General features: G+C 65.6%; 3 protein-coding genes across 3 annotated transcripts; all 3 read right to left on the bottom strand.

Moving 5' to 3' along the window:
- Positions 1 to 163: 163 nt before the first annotated feature.
- Positions 164 to 4238, bottom strand: LOC133747617 (radial spoke head protein 6 homolog A-like). Its single transcript, XM_062175943.1, is given in 7 exon segments — positions 164 to 172; positions 297 to 350; positions 619 to 1383; positions 2411 to 2645; positions 3574 to 3838; positions 3841 to 3979; positions 3981 to 4238. Coding segments are annotated over 7 exon segments (1725 nt in total).
- Positions 4239 to 4844: 606 nt separating this feature from the next.
- On the bottom strand, positions 4845 to 8944 carry LOC133747616 (radial spoke head protein 6 homolog A-like). Its single transcript, XM_062175942.1, has 5 exons — positions 8280 to 8944; positions 7121 to 7355; positions 5300 to 6064; positions 4978 to 5031; positions 4845 to 4853 (listed from the first exon to the last, which is right to left on the bottom strand). The coding sequence occupies exons 1-5, from the start codon at positions 8942 to 8944 to the stop codon at positions 4845 to 4847; spliced, it is 1728 nt and encodes a 575-aa protein (XP_062031926.1).
- Positions 8945 to 9225: 281 nt separating this feature from the next.
- On the bottom strand, positions 9226 to 19240 carry LOC133747615 (radial spoke head protein 6 homolog A-like). The gene is made up of 5 exons (XM_062175941.1): positions 18576 to 19240; positions 17392 to 17626; positions 9934 to 10775; positions 9437 to 9782; positions 9226 to 9354 (listed from the first exon to the last, which is right to left on the bottom strand). The coding sequence occupies exons 1-5, from the start codon at positions 19238 to 19240 to the stop codon at positions 9226 to 9228; spliced, it is 2217 nt and encodes a 738-aa protein (XP_062031925.1).
- Positions 19241 to 19254: the final 14 nt, after the last annotated feature.

Raw genomic sequence — 19254 nt, 5'->3', positions numbered from 1 at the left:
AGGCCCGGCCGCTGACCTCGGTGGTGCCCCGGGCGTCGTCCCTACCTTGGGCAGGGGCCCCTCGAGGCTGGAGTCCAGCAGCGCGGCCTCACTCAGCCCCGAGTCCCCATCCACGCTGATGAAGATGCGGGGGTCTCGCACTCGGGCCCCTCGTCCCGGAAATCTATGGCTTCTTCCGCCGGGGGAGGGCCCGGCCGGGCCGAGGAGGAGGAGGACGGAGAGGAGGAGGACGAGGACGAGGAGGAGGAGGACGAAGAGGATGACGAGGAGGTGGAAGATGGGGCGGAGGCGCCCACGCCCCCGGGCTTCAGCTTCTGCTCCTCCTCCAGCTGCCGCTTCAGGGCCTTCTCCTGAGCCAGCCGCAGGCCGATGAGGAAGACGGCCCAAGCGCTGGGGGCCCTGCACCCATGTGGGAGACCAGGAAGAAGCTCCGGGCTTCGGCCTGGCCCAGCCCTGGCTGTTGCAGGCATTTGGGGAGTGAACCAGCAGACGGAAGACCCCTCCCTCCCTCCCTCCCTCCTTCTGAAACTTCCAAACAAACAAACCCGAGCAAAGATTCTGGAAGGCTCGCTCGGAAGCCCCTATGCGCTCCCTCCGGGGGGTCTGGCCGGCGCCCACCTGCGGCAGGATGTGCTGCGCGTGGTGCACCCAGTTGGCCATGGAGTCCACCAGCTCCAGCACGGGGATGCCCTCGAAGTCCGGGTTCTCCTCGAACGAGTCGCGCCCCGCGCCGCCCTCCTCCTCCTCGTCGCCCTCCTCCTCCCCGAACTGGTAGAAGCCGAGCGGGCTGATGTGCGTGGCGGCCGAGATGCGCGCGATCTGCGCGCGCAGGTAGTTGGCCTCGTTGCCCGGGAAGGGCGGGTAGCTGAGCACGGGCGCGTCCAGGTGGCCCGTGAAGAACTTCTTGATCTTGCGCGCCTGCACGATCTGCGCCGGCGTCACGTGCGGCAGGCGCGCCCACGGGCGGCCCGGCTCGCTGCACACGAAGTACAGGTACTTGTTGGCGCCCGTGCGGCTCTCCTCGCGCGGCGTGGCGGGCGGCGGCCGCCAGGTGGGCTGCGGCGGCGCGGCGGCCGCCTTCTCCTCGTCCTCCTCGGCCTCCTCCTCGCTGTGCGGCTCCAGCACGTCGCCGCCCTCCAGCAGCTCCTCGGCCTCCTCCTCCTCGGCCTCCTCCTCGCCCTCCCGGAACTCCACCTCGGCCACCACGTAGCTGCGGCTCAGCCCCAGCACCTTGCCCCAGAAGCGGCACGTGTGCACCGGCTGCTGCTCGGCCAGCTGCTTCATGGCCAGGAAGATGCGGAAGCTCTCGTCGGCGCTCAGGCCCACGCCCGCCTGCTGGAAGTAGAAGGCCGCCTCCATGATGTTGGGCACCACCGTCTCCGTCTGCGGGGGGCACAGGGCACAGGGCTGAGCGCTGCTCCCTGCCCTGGACCCTGCTGCTGGGACACTGCAGCCCAGGGGCGCCCCAGGCAGGGAAGGAGTAAGGGGGAGAGGGATCCTGGATGAGAAACACAAAGCCACACTGGGGAGCACAAGCAACTCCTTTGCTTGGAGTTGGGGATGTGCGGCCTGGAGCCACAGCAGCTACCTCGGGACCCTGAGGCAATATTGCACAGGACGCCAAGTCATACACCACCAGGTATTGCGACTGACAGCGGGGACACTGTGTGGCCCCCAGGAGCGTGGCCGAGCTGCCTGACCCCCTCTGGCCTTGTCTTAGAGGACGCAGAGGTCACTTTGGTCGCAGCCAAACGCACCCCTAACACATACTCCACATACCCAGCCCACTAAGGGAAGAGGCGGCCTCCCCTCCCCCTCCCCCATCTCCTTGGCACAGAAAGCCACGGAGTCGGGGAGGGGCTGGCCCTGGGCTGCCACCTGTGACACTGGCATCCCATAAGGGCGATGGTTCAAGTCCCGGCTGCTCCACTTCTGATCCCGCTCCCTACTAGTGCCCCTAGGAAAGTAGCAGAAGGCGGCCCAAGTGCTTGGACACCAGCATCCGTGCTGGAGCCCCGGATGGAGTTCCAGGCTCCTGGCTTTGGCCTGGCCCAGCTGCAGCCATTTTTTGGCCAGCTGGGGAATAAACCAGGGGATGAACCATCTCTCTCTCTCTCTCTCTCTCTGTCTTTTTTAAAGATTTATTTGAAAGGCAGAGGTCTTCCACCCACTGGTTCACTCCTCAAACCCCATCAGCCAGGAGCCAGGGACCCCGTCGGGGCCTCCCACGTGGCTGGCAGGGGCCCAGGCACTGTCGGAGCTTTCCGGGGTGCAGCGGCAGGGAGCCGGATCCCAGGCACTGCCGCCTTTGAGACGCCCGCGGGATAGCGTCCTGCGCCCAGGGCCCTCGCCCACCCGGCCACGCCCCCCGCCGCAGGCTCCACCCCTCCCCGCCGCCACGCCCACTCACCACCTCCTCCTCCATCTCCTGCTCGCCCTCCCCGCCGCCGCCGCGCGAGAACAGCGACTTCTGCTTCTCCGCCATCTCGAAGGTGGGCTGCATCTCGGGGTCGTCCTGCAGCGTGTCCACCTTGGGGTGGAACCACTCGCTCTGCGTGGTGCGGTTCAGAAACTCCAGGATGGACAAGGGGTCCTCGGGCCGCTGGTTCAGGATCTTGGTCAGCAGGTTCACCAGGTGTTCATACCTGCGTCGGGGGCGGGGGGGGGGGAGCGGTGGGAGGTGGGGGCATCATTGAGTCAGCTCAGGAGCCCTGGCGCGGGGGTGGGGGTGTGCTCGCCCTGGTGGAGCTGGGTGCAGACAGGTGGTTAACTAGGCAAGTTGATAGCGCCGGCTGGCGACTTCTATGGAGACAGAGCTGGGGGCGCGTGCTGGGGCTGACAGGTGCCCGGGGAGGGCTCAGCGAGCTGACGTTTCAGCTGGGATCTGCACGAAGGGTGGGCGTTCCCCCCCCCCAAGGATTTTTTTTATAGTCCTCTACGGGGTGGCCAAGGGTCACCCATGAAGGCTAAAGGTTCGAATCCTCCCCTGCGGGACAGGACGTGGGGTGTTTGCTTGCGCTGCTTGTATCTTGTATTTAATGCTGCACAGAGCCAACGTAGTAAGACATGAAAAATAAAGTCTGAGGATTGGGAAGGGGCGAGAACTCCTGGCCGATCAAACCAGGACTGTGGGAAGGCTGTGGGGTGTGGGGGTGCCCGGGGGGCTGGGCCCAGGCCGGGAAGGGTCGGTGGCCTGGCTGTGGCCATAAGCGAGGGCGGCAGCCAGCCTGTGCGACCAGGGCCACCTGACTTCAGGGCTGGGTGGGGGGACGTCTGACCCTGCAGCTCCCGAGAGCTGGGAGATTTCCCGCGGGACCAGGAGCCGTTGAGTCCTACTGGATCCTAGAATCTGAGGCAGGGGCAGGCTGTGGGGAGGGGGCTTCACCTCCCTGACCACCCACCACCTCTCTCCTCCTCGCCTGTCTCACGCCTGTCGTGCCCCCAGGACCGCCCCTGGGCGGCCTGACTTCAGCTGCGGTGGGTCCTGGCCCTGTCGGGTCGGGGCTCCTGCGTGTTGGAGGCCTGGCCTTGGCCGGGACCCTCCCCTCCCCCACCCGTCCCGGCCCCTCTCACAGGCTGAGTTCGCAGCCCACGCTGGTCTGCAGCAAGTAGGCCTTGGCGTTCTGCACGGCCAGCTCCCGGGGGTGAGGCTCGGGCATCTCCCCGTGGAAAGGCACGAAGCCCAGGTCCGAGGGCAGGAAGGGCAGGGCAGGGTCATCCTTGAGGTAGGGCCCGTGCGGGGTGTCCTCGCCGAACTGCTCTTCCCTCGGGTAGAAGCTGAACTGGCCCAGGTTGGCCCGGGGGTCCTGGTAGGGGGACTCGAACTGCTGGAAGAGGCCGCCGAGCCCTGCTGGAGCTGCTGCAGCAGCAGCTGGGTGGTGTGCTCGCCGGCCGAGACCCTGCCCTCGCTCATGTAGCCCTGGGCCTGGAACTCCGGGGGGAAGCCCAGCCCCGTGGGGTACTCCAGGCTGGTCGCCCGGGGCGTCCGGGGCCATCATGGGCAGGTTCTCGTTTAGGGGCAGCCCGGCGCCCTGGGACCAGCGGAGGCTGTGCCGGGGGAGGCTGGAGCGGCTGTCCTGGCTGGCCCGCGCCTCGGACAGCAGCATCTGCCGCGCCTCCTCCGACAGGGCCTGGGGCTGCGAGAGCTCCCCGCTGCGCCGCGGCTCCGAGCCCTGGGAACCCTGCCGGCTCCAGGGCTGGCGGGAGGGGTACTCGGGGTCAGGCGGCTGGTCCCCCATGGCAAGAGAGGGGATGCAGGCGTCAGGGACGTCAGGGAGGGAGGCTTGCGGGCAGGCACCCGACCAGCAGCCGCAGCGACGCCGTTGCAAGGCCCGAGAGGGACGGGCCGTTACCAGGGCGGGGCGCGCACCGCGCAGTCCTGCGCCCGAGCCCCGAGCCCCACTACGGGTACCACACAGACACCACACCCACGCCCTAGGCCCGCCATCTCCTTTATTTTATTTAAGGCAAAAATCTGCTGACCAAGCCCCCCCCCCGACCGCCCCCTGCGCCCCGTCAGCTGTGCCCCTTGGCCTCGGGCTCCCCCGCTTCCTCGGCGGCAGGGCTGAGGGTCTTCACGGCCTCGTCGGCTGCAGGGGCGAGGGCCTGGGGGCTCCGCTCCTCCTTCCCGCTGGCCGCCGCCTCCTAGAAGCAAAGACAAGCACAGGTTGGGGCGCCGCCCCGGCCCGGCCGCTGACCTCGGTGGTGCCCCGGGCGTCGTCCCTACCTTGGGCAGGGGCCCCTCGAGGCTGGAGTCCAGCAGCGCGGCCTCACTCAGCCCCGAGTCCCCATCCACGCTGATGAAGATGCCGGGGTCTCGCACTCGGGCCCCTCGTCCCGGAAATCTATGGCTTCTTCCGCCGGGGGAGGGCCCGGCCGGGCCGAGGAGGAGGAGGACGGAGAGGAGGAGGACGAGGACGAGGAGGAGGAGGACGAAGAGGATGACGAGGAGGTGGAAGATGGGGCGGAGGCGCCCACGCCCCCGGGCTTCAGCTTCTGCTCCTCCTCCAGCTGCCGCTTCAGGGCCTTCTCCTGAGCCAGCCGCAGGCCGATGAGGAAGACGGCCCAAGCGCTGGGGGCCCTGCACCCATGTGGGAGACCAGGAAGAAGCTCCGGGCTTCGGCCTGGCCCAGCCCTGGCTGTTGCAGGCATTTGGGGAGTGAACCAGCAGACGGAAGACCCCTCCCTCCCTCCCTCCCTCCTTCTGAAACTTCCAAACAAACAAACCCGAGCAAAGATTCTGGAAGGCTCGCTCGGAAGCCCCTATGCGCTCCCTCCGGGGGGTCTGGCCGGCGCCCACCTGCGGCAGGATGTGCTGCGCGTGGTGCACCCAGTTGGCCATGGAGTCCACCAGCTCCAGCACGGGGATGCCCTCGAAGTCCGGGTTCTCCTCGAACGAGTCGCGCCCCGCGCCGCCCTCCTCCTCCTCGTCGCCCTCCTCCTCCCCGAACTGGTAGAAGCCGAGCGGGCTGATGTGCGTGGCGGCCGAGATGCGCGCGATCTGCGCGCGCAGGTAGTTGGCCTCGTTGCCCGGGAAGGGCGGGTAGCTGAGCACGGGCGCGTCCAGGTGGCCCGTGAAGAACTTCTTGATCTTGCGCGCCTGCACGATCTGCGCCGGCGTCACGTGCGGCAGGCGCGCCCACGGGCGGCCCGGCTCGCTGCACACGAAGTACAGGTACTTGTTGGCGCCCGTGCGGCTCTCCTCGCGCGGCGTGGCGGGCGGCGGCCGCCAGGTGGGCTGCGGCGGCGCGGCGGCCGCCTTCTCCTCGTCCTCCTCGGCCTCCTCCTCGCTGTGCGGCTCCAGCACGTCGCCGCCCTCCAGCAGCTCCTCGGCCTCCTCCTCCTCGGCCTCCTCCTCGCCCTCCCGGAACTCCACCTCGGCCACCACGTAGCTGCGGCTCAGCCCCAGCACCTTGCCCCAGAAGCGGCACGTGTGCACCGGCTGCTGCTCGGCCAGCTGCTTCATGGCCAGGAAGATGCGGAAGCTCTCGTCGGCGCTCAGGCCCACGCCCGCCTGCTGGAAGTAGAAGGCCGCCTCCATGATGTTGGGCACCACCGTCTCCGTCTGCGGGGGGCACAGGGCACAGGGCTGAGCGCTGCTCCCTGCCCTGGACCCTGCTGCTGGGACACTGCAGCCCAGGGGCGCCCCAGGCAGGGAAGGAGTAAGGGGGAGAGGGATCCTGGATGAGAAACACAAAGCCACACTGGGGAGCACAAGCAACTCCTTTGCTTGGAGTTGGGGATGTGCGGCCTGGAGCCACAGCAGCTACCTCGGGACCCTGAGGCAATATTGCACAGGACGCCAAGTCATACACCACCAGGTATTGCGACTGACAGCGGGGACACTGTGTGGCCCCCAGGAGCGTGGCCGAGCTGCCTGACCCCCTCTGGCCTTGTCTTAGAGGACGCAGAGGTCACTTTTGGTCGCAGCCAAACGCACCCCTAACACATACTCCACATACCCAGCCCACTAAGGGAAGAGGCGGCCTCCCCTCCCCCTCCCCCATCTCCTTGGCACAGAAAGCCACGGAGGCGGGGAGGGGCTGGCCCTGGGCTGCCACCTGTGACACTGGCATCCCATAAGGGCGATGGTTCAAGTCCCGGCTGCTCCACTTCTGATCCCGCTCCCTACTAGTGCCCCTAGGAAAGTAGCAGAAGGCGGCCCAAGTGCTTGGACACCAGCATCCGTGCTGCAGCCCCGGATGGAGTTCCAGGCTCCCGGCTTTGGCCTGGCCCAGCTGCAGCCATTTTTTGGCCAGCTGGGGAATAAACCAGGGGATGAACCATCTCTCTCTCTCTCTCTGTCTCTCTCTCTGTCTTCTTTCCTTTTTAAAGATTTATTTGAAAGGCAGAGATACAGAGAGGAGAGGTCTTCCACCCACTGGTTCACTCCTCAAACCCCACCAGCCAGGAGCCAGGGACCCCGTCGGGGCCTCCCACGTGGCTGGCAGGGGCCCAGGCACTGTCGCAGCTTTCCGGGGTGCAGCGGCAGGGAGCCGGATCCCAGGCACTGCCGCCTTTGAGGCGCCCGCCAGATAGCGTCCTGCGCCCAGGGCCCTCGCCCACCCGGCCACGCCCCCCGCCGCAGGCTCCACCCCTCCCCGCCGCCACGCCCACTCACCACCTCCTCCTCCATCTCCTGCTCGCCCTCCCCGCCGCCGCCGCGCGAGAACAGCGACTTCTGCTTCTCCGCCATCTCGAAGGTGGGCTGCATCTCGGGGTCGTCCTGCAGCGTGTCCACCTTGGGGTGGAACCACTCGCTCTGCGTGGTGCGGTTCAGAAACTCCAGGATGGACAAGGGGTCCTCGGGCCGCTGGTTCAGGATCTTGGTCAGCAGGTTCACCAGGTGTTCATACCTGCGTCCGGGGGCGGGGGGGGGGGGAGCGGTGGGAGGTGGGGGCATCATTGAGTCAGCTCAGGAGCCCTGGCGCGGGGGTGGGGGTGTGCTCGCCCTGGTGGAGCTGGGTGCAGACAGGTGGTTAACTAGGCAAGTTGATAGCGCCGGCTGGCGACTTCTATGGAGACAGAGCTGGGGGCGCGTGCTGGGGCTGACAGGTGCCCGGGGAGGGCTCAGCGAGCTGACGTTTCAGCTGGGATCTGCACGAAGGGTGGGCGTTCCCCCCCCCCAAGGATTTTTTTTATAGTCCTCTACGGGGTGGCCAAGGGTCACCCATGAAGGCTAAAGGTTCGAATCCTCCCCTGCGGGACAGGACGTGGGGTGTTTGCTTGCGCTGCTTGTATTTAATGCTGCACAGAGCCAATGTAGTAAGACATGAAAAATAAAGTCTGAGGATTGGGAAGGGGCGAGAACTCCTGGCCGATCAAACCAGGACTGTGGGAAGGCTGTGGGGTGTGGGGGTGCCCGGGGGGCTGGGCCCAGGCCGGGAAGGGTCGGTGGCCTGGCTGTGGCCATAAGCGAGGGCGGCAGCCAGCCTGTGCGACCAGGGCCACCTGACTTCAGGGCTGGGTGGGGGGACGTCTGACCCTGCAGCTCCCGAGAGCTGGGAGATTTCCCGCGGGACCAGGAGCCGTTGAGTCCTACTGGATCCTAGAATCTGAGGCAGGGGCAGGCTGTGGGGAGGGGGCTTCACCTCCCTGACCACCCACCACCTCTCTCCTCCTCGCCTGTCTCACGCCTGTCGTGCCCCCAGGACCGCCCCTGGGCGGCCCTGACTTCAGCTGCGGTGGGTCCTGGCCCTGTCGGGTCGGGGCTCCTGCGTGTTGGAGGCCTGGCCTTGGCCGGGACCCTCCCCTCCCCCACCCGTCCCGGCCCCTCTCACAGGCTGAGTTCGCAGCCCACGCTGGTCTGCAGCAAGTAGGCCTTGGCGTTCTGCACGGCCAGCTCCCGGGGGTGAGGCTCGGGCATCTCACCGTGGAAAGGCACGAAGCCCAGGTCCGAGGGCAGGAAGGGCAGGGCAGGGTCATCCCTGAGGTAGGGCCCGTGCGGGGTGTCCTCGCCGAACTGCTCTTCCCTCGGGTAGAAGCTGAACTGGCCCAGGTTGGCCCGGGGGTCCTGGTAGGGGGACTCGAACTGCTGGAAGAGGCCGCCGGAGCCCTGCTGGAGCTGCTGCAGCAGCAGCTGGGTGGTGTGCTCGCCGGCCGAGACCCTGCCCTCGCTCATGTAGCCCTGGGCCTGGAACTCCGGGGGGAAGCCCAGCCCCGTGGGGTACTCCAGGCTGGTCGCCCGGGCGTCCGGGGCCATCATGGGCAGGTTCTCGTTTAGGGGCAGCCCGGCGCCCTGGGACCAGCGGAGGCTGTGCCGGGGGAGGCTGGAGCGGCTGTCCTGGCTGGCCCGCGCCTCGGACAGCAGCATCTGCCGCGCCTCCTCCGACAGGGCCTGGGGCTGCGAGAGCTCCCCGCTGCGCCGCGGCTCCGAGCCCTGGGAACCCTGCCGGCTCCAGGGCTGGCGGGAGGGGTACTCGGGGTCAGGCGGCTGGTCCCCCATGGCAAGAGAGGGGATGCAGGCGTCAGGGACGTCAGGGAGGGAGGCTTGCGGGCAGGCACCCGACCAGCAGCCGCAGCGACGCCGTTGCCAAGGCCCGAGAGGGACGGGCCGTTACCAGGGCGGGGCGCGCACGCGCAGTCCTGCGCCCGAGCCCCGAGCCCCACTACGGGTACCACACAGACACCACACCCACGCCCTAGGCCCGCCATCTCCTTTATTTTATTTAAGGCAAAACATCTGCTGACCAAGCCCCCCCCCCCCCGACCGCCCCCTGCGCCCCGTCAGCTGTGCCCCTTGGCCTCGGGCTCCCCCGCTTCCTCGGCGGCAGGGCTGATGGTCTTCACGGCCTCGTCGGCTGCAGGGGCGAGGGCCTGGGGGCTCCGCTCCTCCTTCCCGCTGGCCGCCGCCTCCTAGAAGCAAAGACAAGCACAGGTTGGGGCGCCGCCCCGGCCCGGCCGCTGACCTCGGTGGTGCCCCGGGCGTCGTCCCTACCTTGGGCAGGGGCCCCTCGAGGCTGGAGTCCAGCAGCGCGGCCTCACTCAGCCCCGAGTCCCCATCCACGCTGATGAAGATGCCGGGGGTCTCGCACTCGGGCCCCTCGTCCCGGAAATCTATGGCTTCTTCCGCCGGGGGAGGGCCCGGCCGGGCCGAGGAGGAGGAGGACGGAGAGGAGGAGGACGAGGACGAGGAGGAGGAGGACGAAGAGGATGACGAGGAGGTGGAAGATGGGGCGGAGGCGCCCACGCCCCCGGGCTTCAGCTTCTGCTCCTCCTCCAGCTGCCGCTTCAGGGCCTTCTCCTGAGCCAGCCGCAGGCCGATGAGGAAGACGGCCCAAGCGCTGGGGGCCCTGCACCCATGTGGGAGACCAGGAAGAAGCTCCGGGCTTCGGCCTGGCCCAGCCCTGGCTGTTGCAGGCATTTGGGGAGTGAACCAGCAGACGGAAGACCCCTCCCTCCCTCCCTCCCTCCTTCTGAAACTTCCAAACAAACAAACCCGAGCAAAGATTCTGGAAGGCTCGCTCGGAAGCCCCTATGCGCTCCCTCCGGGGGGTCTGGCCGGCGCCCACCTGCGGCAGGATGTGCTGCGCGTGGTGCACCCAGTTGGCCATGGAGTCCACCAGCTCCAGCACGGGGATGCCCTCGAAGTCCGGGTTCTCCTCGAACGAGTCGCGCCCCGCGCCGCCCTCCTCCTCCTCGTCGCCCTCCTCCTCCCCGAACTGGTAGAAGCCGAGCGGGCTGATGTGCGTGGCGGCCGAGATGCGCGCGATCTGCGCGCGCAGGTAGTTGGCCTCGTTGCCCGGGAAGGGCGGGTAGCTGAGCACGGGCGCGTCCAGGTGGCCCGTGAAGAACTTCTTGATCTTGCGCGCCTGCACGATCTGCGCCGGCGTCACGTGCGGCAGGCGCGCCCACGGGCGGCCCGGCTCGCTGCACACGAAGTACAGGTACTTGTTGGCGCCCGTGCGGCTCTCCTCGCGCGGCGTGGCGGGCGGCGGCCGCCAGGTGGGCTGCGGCGGCGCGGCGGCCGCCTTCTCCTCGTCCTCCTCGGCCTCCTCCTCGCTGTGCGGCTCCAGCACGTCGCCGCCCTCCAGCAGCTCCTCGGCCTCCTCCTCCTCGGCCTCCTCCTCGCCCTCCCGGAACTCCACCTCGGCCACCACGTAGCTGCGGCTCAGCCCCAGCACCTTGCCCCAGAAGCGGCACGTGTGCACCGGCTGCTGCTCGGCCAGCTGCTTCATGGCCAGGAAGATGCGGAAGCTCTCGTCGGCGCTCAGGCCCACGCCCGCCTGCTGGAAGTAGAAGGCCGCCTCCATGATGTTGGGCACCACCGTCTCCGTCTGCGGGGGGCACAGGGCACAGGGCTGAGCGCCGCTCCCTGCCCTGGACCCTGCTGCTGGGACGCTCCAGCCCAGGGGCGCCCCCGGCAGGGAAGGAGTAAGGGGGAGAGGGATCCTGGATGGGAAACACAAAGCCACACTGGGGAGCACAAGCAACTCCTTTGCTTGGAGTTGGGTGTGGGGAAATTAGTTACATGATGGTGCCCAGGGGAAGTAAGGTGGGCGGAATCCAAAGTTGTTTACCACTAAAACTAATTGGCTATGCAACATCAGGGGAGGTAACAAAACTAGTAACAAGTGTATAGACATAGAGCTAGTCCTATAGAAAGCCCCCCCGTAAGGTGATTTTTTAAGTGATTGGTTGGTCCTTAGCCCTGCCCCAATGACTCTGCAGTTCTGTGCTATAAAAGGTTCTGTTACGCAGGAAGTAAACGAGTCCTTGCTAGACTTGGCTCCCCGCTGCGTCTGATTGTCTCCGGGATCGGGAGGCTGGGGAACGGGCGAGTGGCGCACTTACCTTTCCTCGGACCCAGTCCATCCTTGTACGGGTGGACTAAGACCCAGCATCTGGCGCCCAACGTGGGGCACGAACAGTTACTTTTCGGCCGAGGCCAAGCGGTCTCTCAGGGTAAGTGAAACCCTAGTATGGGTAATGCAGTTTCGTCCATTATGGACTGGGCCTTAAAGGCCTTACAGGACTTGGGAGAGCCCAGAGATTCAGAGGAAGATGGCGGGGAAAGAAAACGGGCTAAGTTTAATCAAAAAGCAAAAACGAAAGTAAAAGTCACCCCGCCTAGCCCATCCACCCCAGAAGGGCCGGAACCCCCCCCATACCTCCTGGGGGCAGAGGCGGCCTCCCCCTATGTAGAGCCGCGCGGAGGGAGCTACCTGATGCAGACCCTTGCGATTGCCCGGGAGGAGGGAGGAGAAATGAGGTAACTTACGCGGGAGCAGCCGCTGGCATGGTGGCGGCCATGCCGCCCGCTCTGCTGGTGCTGCTGCTCCTGGGGCCAGGCGGCTGGGGCCAGGCAGAGCCCCCATGCAACACCCTGCAGGAGGATCACCCCGCTGCCTTCCGGGGACGTGGCTGCCGCCTTCCAAGGCCCCTGGGAGCGCCTGTGGTGTCGCCTCACCCACCTCGCCGAGGGCTGCTGCGCGCTGGCTGCACACCTGGCCGGCCCGGACCCCTCGCGGTCGCCATTGGAGCTGTGCGAGGAGCCGCGCCTGGCCGTGGAGCTGGGTGGCACCGCAGCCCTCTCGCACCTGGACGAAGCAGTGCAAGTACTGCGCTGCACCCCTCAACGCAGCGCATGGAGCCCGGCGTGGACCAGCGGAGCCGGAGCGGCGGCGGCAGGGGTGGCCCCGGGCCAGCAGTGGCCTCAGCACAGGGCCAACAGCTGCTGCCCACCGATTCGAGCAGCGGCACGGACCGGGAGGACGACGATGGCGATAAGCGCTGGCGCTGGTGGCCCAGGCGGGAGCCCCAATGTGGGGGGGGAGGGGAGGACTGCAGCTCCGGGCCCCTTTCTCCACCGCGGAACAAAGCGGGAGATCTGGGGCCGGGAGAGGAGAGGCTGGGGCGACTCGTGGAGAGGCTGCGACGGGGACGCGGGCCGGCCTAGGACCCCAGTCCGAGGGCGCCGAGCGAGCACGCGCCTTGCAGCCCCGCGGCGCTCCCACCAGGTATGGGGCGCTCCGCGGCCACCTGAGGCTGGGGCCTGGCCCGGCCTCCGGAGGCCCCCACGCACCTTGCACCCTGCACCCGAACACCTGGCCGGAGGCGGAGGGCGGTACGTCGCAGGACTGCGCAGGCACCAGTTCAGAGGCGCGCCCCGCAGATACCTGTTCCTGGCCCTCCTGCTGCACGGGCTGGGAGAGGGTTGAGCACCCTGCTGTACACCCACCCGTACCACGCCTTTCCCACGCTGCTACTGGACACTATACTGTGGTCTACGTGCCCATCACGTCCAAGGGCAAGGAGACCAACCTGCCAGGACTGCCTGCAGCCCCACCTCCTGGAGACGCTCATTCAGCTGCCTGCCAGCTTGGTCACCAAGGTCTCTATCCAGTTTGAGCGAGCCCTGCTCAAGTGGACTGAGTACACTCCAGACCTCAACCATGGCTTCTATGTCAGCCTGTCCATCCTCAGTCCAGCTACTTCGTGAGTCTGTACACGGAACTGCTGCTGGTGAGCCTGCCCACGCAGGACTTCAGCATGCCCTACAATGTGATCTGCGCGTGCTACGGCTCCTTCTCCACATCGAGGAGCCTAGCACCAGCGGCCTGGCCAAGAGGCTGGCCTAAAGGAACAACTTTTAAAACAAAAAGGGGGGACCAACCCCCCTCTCAGTGGGTGTGTGAGACTACGGGGATGGGTCATTGGATTAGTCAAAAGGTTCTCAGGAAAAAATCTGGAATGGATGTCAAATTGTTAATGAGACTTTGGGCCAATGGGTGGCACCTCAGAAGGGAGGGATGTTTTTGTTATGCAGGGCTACAGGCTCACACCTTGTATTGGTGCACAATAATGATTCCTGCGTGCTAGTGTCCCTCATCCCCCACGTACTGTAACCACGCTCCCATAATTACAAGTCACGCGACACCCCAAGACAGGTAAAGCACCCAGCGTCATGCACCAACCTAAGACAGGGCTCATGGCCAAGTTGCCTGGGTTACCAATGACGGGTAAGGGCAAAGACGGCTGGGGGCAACCTAAGACAGGGACCGCGTGCTAAAACAAAAAAAGGGGGAATATGTGGGGAAATTAGTTACATGATGGTGCCCAGGGGAAGTAAGGTGGGCGGAATCCAAAGTTGTTTACCACTAAAACTAATTGGCTATGCAACATCAGGGGAGGTAACAAAACTAGTAACAAGTGTATAGACATAGAGCTAGTCCTATAGAAAGCCCCCCCGTAAGGTGATTTTTTAAGTGATTGGTTGGTCCTTAGCCCTGCCCCAATGACTCTGCAGTTCTGTGCTATAAAAGGTTCTGTTACGCAGGAAGTAAACGAGTCCTTGCTAGACTTGGCTCCCCGCTGCGTCTGATTGTCTCCGGGATCGGGAGGCTGGGGAACGGGCGAGCGGCGCACTTACCTTTCCTCGGACCCAGTCCATCCTTGTACGGGTGGACTAAGACCCAGCATCTGGCGCCCAACGTGGGGCACGAACAGTTACTTTTCGGCCGAGGCCAAGCGGTCTCTCAGGGTAAGTGAAACCCTAGTATGGGTAATGCAGTTTCGTCCATTATGGACTGGGCCTTAAAGGCCTTACAGGACTTGGGAGAGCCCAGAGATTCAGAGGAAGATGGCGGGGAAAGAAAACGGGCTAAGTTTAATCAAAAAGCAAAAACGAAAGTAAAAGTCACCCCGCCTAGCCCATCCACCCCAGAAGGGCCGGAACCCCCCCCATACCTCCTGGGGGCAGAGGCGGCCTCCCCCTATGTAGAGCCGCGCGGAGGGAGCTACCTGATGCAGACCCTTGCGATTGCCCGGGAGGAGGGAGGAGAAATGAGGTAACTTACGCGGGAGCAGCCGCTGGCATGGTGGCGGCCATGCCGCCCGCTCTGCTGGTGCTGCTGCTCCTGGGGCCAGGCGGCTGGGGCCAGGCAGAGCCCCCATGCAACACCCTGCAGGAGGATCACCCCGCTGCCTTCCGGGGACGTGGCTGCCGCCTTCCAAGGCCCCTGGGAGCGCCTGTGGTGTCGCCTCACCCACCTCGCCGAGGGCTGCTGCGCGCTGGCTGCACACCTGGCCGGCCCGGACCCCTCGCGGTCGCCATTGGAGCTGTGCGAGGAGCCGCGCCTGGCCGTGGAGCTGGGTGGCACCGCAGCCCTCTCGCACCTGGACGAAGCAGTGCAAGTACTGCGCTGCACCCCTCAACGCAGCGCATGGAGCCCGGCGTGGACCAGCGGAGCCGGAGCGGCGGCGGCAGGGGTGGCCCCGGGCCAGCAGTGGCCTCAGCACAGGGCCAACAGCTGCTGCCCACCGATTCGAGCAGCGGCACGGACCGGGAGGACGACGATGGCGATAAGCGCTGGCGCTGGTGGCCCAGGCGGGAGCCCCAATGTGGGGGGGGAGGGGAGGACTGCAGCTCCGGGCCCCTTTCTCCACCGCGGAACAAAGCGGGAGATCTGGGGCCGGGAGAGGAGAGGCTGGGGCGACTCGTGGAGAGGCTGCGACGGGGACGCGGGCCGGCCTAGGACCCCAGTCCGAGGGCGCCGAGCGAGCACGCGCCTTGCAGCCCCGCGGCGCTCCCACCAGGTATGGGGCGCTCCGCGGCCACCTGAGGCTGGGGCCTGGCCCGGCCTCCGGAGGCCCCCACGCACCTTGCACCCTGCACCCGAACACCTGGCCGGAGGCGGAGGGCGGTACGTCGCAGGACTGCGCAGGCACCAGTTCAGAGGCGCGCCCCGCAGATACCTGTTCCTGGCCCTCCTGCTGCACGGGCTGGGAGAGGGTTGAGCACCCTGCTGTACACCCACCCGTACCACGCCTTTCCCACGCTGCTACTGGACACTATACTGTGGTCTACGTGCCCATCACGTCCAAGGGCAAGGAGACCAACCTGCCAGGACTGCCTGCAGCCCCACCTCCTGGAGACGCTCATTCAGCTGCCTGCCAGCTTGGTCACCAAGGTCTCTATCCAGTTTGAGCGAGCCCTGCTCAAGTGGACTGAGTACACTCCAGACCTCAACCATGGCTTCTATGTCAGCCTGTCCATCCTCAGTCCAGCTACTTCGTGAGTCTGTACACGGAACTGCTGCTGGTGAGCCTGCCCACGCAGGACTTCAGCATGCCCTACAATGTGATCTGCGCGTGCTACGGCTCCTTCTCCACATCGAGGAGCCTAGCACCAGCGGCCTGGCCAAGAGGCTGGCCTAAAGGAACAACTTTTAAAACAAAAAGGGGGGACCAACCCCCCTCTCAGTGGGTGTGTGAGACTACGGGGATGGGTCATTGGATTAGTCAAAAGGTTCTCAGGAAAAAATCTGGAATGGATGTCAAATTGTTAATGAGACTTTGGGCCAATGGGTGGCACCTCAGAAGGGAGGGATGTTTTTGTTATGCAGGGCTACAGGCTCACACCTTGTATTGGTGCACAATAATGATTCCTGCGTGCTAGTGTCCCTCATCCCCCACGTACTGTAACCACGCTCCCATAATTACAAGTCACGCGACACCCCAAGACAGGTAAAGCACCCAGCGTCATGCACCAACCTAAGACAGGGCTCATGGCCAAGTTGCCTGGGTTACCAATGACGGGTAAGGGCAAAGACGGCTGGGGGCAACCTAAGACAGGGACCGCGTGCTAAAACAAAAAAAGGGGGAATATGTGGGGAAATTAGTTACATGATGGTGCCCAGGGGAAGTAAGGTGGGCGGAATCCAAAGTTGTTTACCACTAAAACTAATTGGCTATGCAACATCAGGGGAGGTAACAAAACTAGTAACAAGTGTATAGACATAGAGCTAGTCCTATAGAAAGCCCCCCGTAAGGTGATTTTTTAAGTGATTGGTTGGTCCTTAGCCCTGCCCCAATGACTCTGCAGTTCTGTGCTATAAAAGGTTCTGTTACGCAGGAAGTAAACGAGTCCTTGCTAGACTTGGCTCCCCGCTGCGTCTGATTGTCTCCGGGATCGGGAGGCTGGGGAACGGGCGAGCGGCGCACTTACCTTTCCTCGGACCCAGTCCATCCTTGTACGGGTGGACTAAGACCCAGCAGTTGGGGATGTGCGGCCTGGAGCCACAGCAGCTACCTCGGGACCCTGAGGCAATATTGCACAGGACGCCAAGTCATACACTACCAGGTATTGCGACTGACAGCGGGGACACTGTGTGGCCCCCAGGAGCGTGGCCGAGCTGCCTGACCCCCTCTGGCCTTGTCTTAGAGGACGCAGAGGTCACTTTTGGTCGCAGCCAAACGCACCCCTAACACATACTCCACATACCCAGCCCACTAAGGGAAGAGGCGGCCTCCTCTCCCCCTCCCCCATCTCCTTGGCGCAGAAAGCCACGGAGGCGGGGAGGGGCTGGCCCTGGGCTGCCACCTGTGACACTGGCATCCCATAAGGGCGATGGTTCAAGTCCCGGCTGCTCCACTTCTGATCCCGCTCCCTACTAGTGCTCCTAGGAAAGTAGCAGAAGGCGGCCCAAGTGCTTGGACACCAGCATCCGTGCTGGAGCCCCGGATGGAGTTCCAGGCTCCTGGCTTTGGCCTGGCCCAGCTGCAGCCATTTTTTGGCCAGCTGGGGAATAAACCAGGGAATGAACCATCTCTCTCCCTCTCTCTCTCTGTCTCTCTCTCTCTCTCTCTGTCTGTCTTTTTTAAAGATTTATTTGAAAGGCAGAGATACAGAGAGGAGAGGTCTTCCACCCACTGGTTCACTCCTCAAACCCCACCAGCCAGGAGCCAGGGACCCCGTCGGGGCCTCCCACGTGGCTGGCAGGGGCCCAGGCACTGTCGCAGCTTTCCGGGGTGCAGCGGCAGGGAGCCGGATCCCAGGCACTGCCGCCTTTGAGGCGCCCGCCGGATAGCGTCCTGCGCCCAGGGCCCTCGCCCACCCGGCCACGCCCCCCGCCGCAGGCTCCACCCCTCCCCGCCGCCACGCCCACTCACCACCTCCTCCTCCATCTCCTGCTCGCCCTCCCCGCCGCCGCCGCGCGAGAACAGCGACTTCTGCTTCTCCGCCATCTCGAAGGTGGGCTGCATCTCGGGGTCGTCCTGCAGCGTGTCCACCTTGGGGTGGAACCACTCGCTCTGCGTGGTGCGGTTCAGAAACTCCAGGATGGACAAGGGGTCCTCGGGCCGCTGGTTCAGGATCTTGGTCAGCAGGTTCACCAGGTGTTCATACCTGCGTCCGGGGGCGGGGGGGGGGGAGCGGTGGGAGGTGGGGGCATCATTGAGTCAGCTCAGGAGCCCTGGCGCGGGGGTGGGGGGCCAGCCGGGAACGGGAAGTGTGCTCGCCCTGGTGGAGCTGGGTGCAGACAGGTGGTTAACTAGGCAAGTTGATAGCGCCGGCTGGCGACTTCTATGGAGACAGAGCTGGGGGCGCGTGCTGGGGCTGACAGGTGCCCGGGGAGGGCTCAGCGAGCTGACGTTTCAGCTGGGATCTGCACGAAGGGTGGGCGTTCCCCCCCCCCCCCAAGGATTTTTTTATAGTCCTCTACGGGGTGGCCAAGGGTCACCCATGAAGGCTAAAGGTTCGAATCCTCTCCTGTGGGAGAGGAAGTGGGGGTGTTTGCTTGTGCTGCTTGTATTTAATGCTGCGCAGAGCCAACGTAGTAAGACAGGAAAAATAAAGTCTGAGGAGTGGGAAGGGGCGAGAACTCCTGGCCGATCAAACCAGGACGGTGGGAAGGCTGTGGGGTGTGGGGGTGCCCGGGGGGCTGGGCCCAGGCCGGGAAGGGTCGGTGGCCTGGCTGTGGCCATAAGCGAGGGCGGCAGCCAGCCTGTGCGACCAGGGCCACCTGACTTCAGGGCTGGGTGGGGGGACGTCTGACCCTGCAGCTCCCGAGAGCTGGGAGATTTCCCGCGGGACCAGGAGCCGTTGAGTCCTACTGGATCCTAGAATCTGAGGCAGGGGCAGGCTGTGGGGAGGGGGCTTCACCTCCCTGACCGCCCACCACCTCTCTCCTCCTCCTCGCCTGTCTCACGCCTGTCGTGCCCCCAGGACAGCCCCTGGGCGGCCCTGACTTCAGCTGCGGTGGGTCCTGGCCCTGTCGGGGTCGGGGCTCCTGCGTGTTGGAGGCCTGGCCTTGGCCGGGACCCTCCCCTCCCCCACCCGTCCCGTCCCCTCTCACAGGCTGAGTTCGCAGCCCACGCTCGTCTGCAGCAAGTAGGCCTTGGCGTTCTGCACGGCCAGCTCCCGGGGGTGAGGCTCGGGCATCTCCCCGTGGAAAGGCACGAAGCCCAGGTCCGAGGGCAGGAAGGGCAGGGCAGGGTCATCCCTGAGGTAGGGCCCGTGCGGGGTGTCCTCGCCGAACTGCTCTTCCCTCGGGTAGAAGCTGAACTGGCCCAGGTTGGCCCGGGGGTCCTGGTAGGGGGACTCGAACTGCTGGAAGAGGCCGCCGGAGCCCTGCTGGAGCTGCTGCAGCAGCAGCTGGGTGGTGTGCTCGCCGGCCGAGACCCTGCCCTCGTTCATGTAGCCCTGGGCCTGGAACTCCGGGGGGAAGCCCAGCCCCGTGGGGTACTCCAGGCTGGTCGCCCGGGCGTCCGGGGCCATCATGGGCAGGTTCTCGTTTAGGGGCAGCCCGGCGCCCTGGGACCAGCGGAGGCTGTGCCGGGGGAGGCTGGAGCGGCTGTCCTGGCTGGCCCGCGCCTCGGACAGCAGCATCTGCCGCGCCTCCTCCGACAGGGCCTGGGGCTGCGAGAGCTCCCCGCTGCGCAGCTGCTCCGAGCCCTGGGAACCCTGCCGGCTCCAGGGCTGGCGGGAGGGGTACTCGGGGTCAGGCGGCTGGTCCCCCATGGCAAGAGAGGGGA

Source organism: Lepus europaeus, chromosome 19, assembly GCF_033115175.1.
Source record: "Lepus europaeus isolate LE1 chromosome 19, mLepTim1.pri, whole genome shotgun sequence".
In the NCBI taxonomy this organism is placed as follows: domain Eukaryota; kingdom Metazoa; phylum Chordata; class Mammalia; order Lagomorpha; family Leporidae; genus Lepus; species Lepus europaeus.
The sequence above is the reverse complement of the archived record's forward strand: the minus strand, read 5'-3'. Positions and strand labels throughout refer to the sequence as shown.

Coding starts and splice junctions, on each gene's coding strand:
- LOC133747616 (XM_062175942.1), bottom strand. CDS start 8,944: ATGGGGGACCAGCCGCCTGACCCCGAGTACCCCTCCCGCCAGCCCTGG. Junction 6,065..7,120: donor AGGAGATGGAGGAGGAGGTG/GTGAGTGGGCGT, acceptor TGCCCCCCGCAG/ACGGAGACGGTGGTGCCCAA. Junction 5,032..5,299: donor CGCAGCACATCCTGCCGCAG/GTGGGCGCCGGC, acceptor CGGCTGGCTCAG/GAGAAGGCCCTGAAGCGGCA.
- LOC133747615 (XM_062175941.1), bottom strand. CDS start 19,240: ATGGGGGACCAGCCGCCTGACCCCGAGTACCCCTCCCGCCAGCCCTGG. Junction 17,627..18,575: donor GTGGGCTGCGAACTCAGCCT/GTGAGAGGGGAC, acceptor CCCCGGACGCAG/GTATGAACACCTGGTGAACC. Junction 9,783..9,933: donor CAGAATCTTTGCTCGGGTTT/GTTTGTTTGGAA, acceptor CAGGGCCCCCAG/CGCTTGGGCCGTCTTCCTCA.